Source organism: Nannospalax galili, unplaced genomic scaffold (assembly GCF_000622305.1).
Source record: "Nannospalax galili isolate Female #2095 unplaced genomic scaffold, S.galili_v1.0 scaffold336, whole genome shotgun sequence".
NCBI lineage: Eukaryota > Metazoa > Chordata > Mammalia > Rodentia > Spalacidae > Nannospalax > Nannospalax galili.
Window position 1 is genome coordinate 3,156,764 of NW_008343385.1, and position 2,086 is coordinate 3,158,849.

The 2,086-nt window shown below is 38.9% G+C and overlaps 1 protein-coding gene across 4 annotated transcripts in view; it reads right to left on the reverse strand.

Moving 5' to 3' along the window:
- Kiaa0586 (KIAA0586 ortholog) overlaps positions 1–2,086 on the reverse strand; it is a 124,921-nt gene that overhangs the window by 39,506 nt on the left and 83,329 nt on the right. For all 4 annotated transcript variants that reach the window (XR_003850519.1, XM_029566670.1, XM_029566669.1 and 1 more), the window contains one exon: positions 685–836. Coding sequence is in view for 3 of the 4 variants with exons in the window: in XM_029566670.1 (XP_029422530.1) it covers positions 685–836 (152 nt within the window). In the remaining variant the exon portion in view is untranslated. The remainder of the gene's footprint in view (positions 1–684; positions 837–2,086) is intronic.

The following is a 2,086-nucleotide window of genomic DNA, read 5'->3' on the forward strand; positions in this document are numbered from 1 at the left end:
GGTTTTAATTTTTTACACCCTTTCTAAAAAACAAATTACAGGCCAGCTGGGGGAACAGGGAAACCCATTTTCAAAAAAAAAAAAAAAAAAAAAAAAAAAAAAAAAAAAAACGATATTATGGGCTATTGGCCTCATACTATGAATTTTCATGCTCTCATGTAGTTTTATATATTTTAATGCTATAAATATTAAATATTATGTATAAATATCTGAGCAAGGTTTTAAGTAGAGATACAGAGATATAAATGATAATAGTTACTTAACAATGTGTTAGAATTTTATATACATTATTATTTTTCTAATTTTTATTTATTGGGGGGGTACCTGCCAGGGCATGCAGATGGATGGAGGTCAAAGGACAACTCATGTAGTTATTTCTCTCTTTCCACCTCTAAGTATGTTCCAGGGATCAAACTCAGGTTTCTAGGCTTGCACAGCAAATACCTTTACACACTGAGTGATCTAGCCAGCCCAACATACATACCATTTGAAAGCTCTTTATCTGAAAAGTTGAAGAAATTTAGGTTTAGAAGAAGCACCAGCAGATACTAAGATTTGTAGCCAGTCTTGAGTTAGTGGATAAAAGAAGCATGGCTTGGGGCTGTCTGACCCTAAAAGTATTTTTTTCTAGTGTAAAATCATTACAATTCTCATTTTAAGTATAAATGTTCTTGGCTTTGTTACCTGAGAAAAATCTTCAGCAGCTTCTGCTAAATTAACATCATTTTCTGTTGTCAGATGTGTTGCGGTAAGAACAGGGTTAGAATTTGGCTGAAACTCCAACTCTCTCAAACTCATTGGCCCATGACTGGCACATGAATCATCACAAATATTACCTATATTAAACATGTAAGCAGAAGGTTAAACTGTTAGATTTATCTTCGAAAAAGAGCAAGCAATTGACTAAAAAAAGTATTTCTTACCTGATAAATCAGAAACAGATTATCTCAACCCAAAATACCTGGCATCAAGCCTGCAGTTACAGTAAACCAAAACTCACAGAGAAGAGAAAAATTACCTATGTTCAAACAAATCCATGAAATATTCAAAGTAAGGTTCCAATCAATATTGCCCATGTGGTCCTTTCCAAGACACCAACTCCTAATATTCCTGCTTACCTTCTCTATCACTAAAAAGCCAGACTCAGCCGGGCGTGGTGGCACATGCTTTTAATCTCAGCACTTGGGAGGCAGAAGCAGGCAGGTCTCTATGAGTTTGAGGCCAGCCTAGTCTACAAAGCAAGTTCCAGGACAGCTGGGGCTACAGGGAGACTCTGTCTCAAAAAGATACGGCCCCCCAAGTCAGACTCAATATAATACTGCTTACTTAAAATATTATCTTACTATGGGAACATAGGGACTAACAAGAGGGAAAGGGGAGACAAAGGGAATGAAGAGGGGTGTCTTAAGTTTCATTCCTGTTGCTGTGCTATGATAAAATAACCTGACAAAGACATCCTAAGGAAGAAAGGGGTTATGTTTATAGCTCCTGATTACAGTCCATCACTCTGGGGAAATCAAGGTGACAGAACCTTGAAGCAGCTGGCCACATTACACCCACAGTCAAGAGCAGAGAGCAATGAATTATGTGTGCCACTGCTCAGCTCACTTTCTCCACTCTATATACAACCAGGATCCTTCAGTGGCCCAGGGAATGGTGCCACTCACAGTGAGAGATTATTATCTTGGCCCACAGACATTCCCACAGGCCAAGTTAATCTAGACAATCCCCCAGCAAGATGCCCTTTCCAGCTAATTTGAGATTGTATAAAGCTGACAATTAAAACTGACCATCACAAGGTAGGGGGGAGATATGACATGGTAAAAGTATATTATATACTGTTCTGAAAATGTTCTTATGAAACCTAGCATTATATAAAACAAATATATGCCCAGTGGAAAACAGTAAACTTAAAGGGCAATCTCTGATTAGAAAATACTGGTATTGCCAGGCATGGTGGCGCACACCTTTAATCCCAGCACTCCGGAGGCAGAGGCAGGCAGATCTCTGTGAATTCAAGGCCAGCCTGGTCTATATAGTGAGTTCCAGGACAGCTGGGGCTACAGAGAGACCCTGTCTCAAAAAG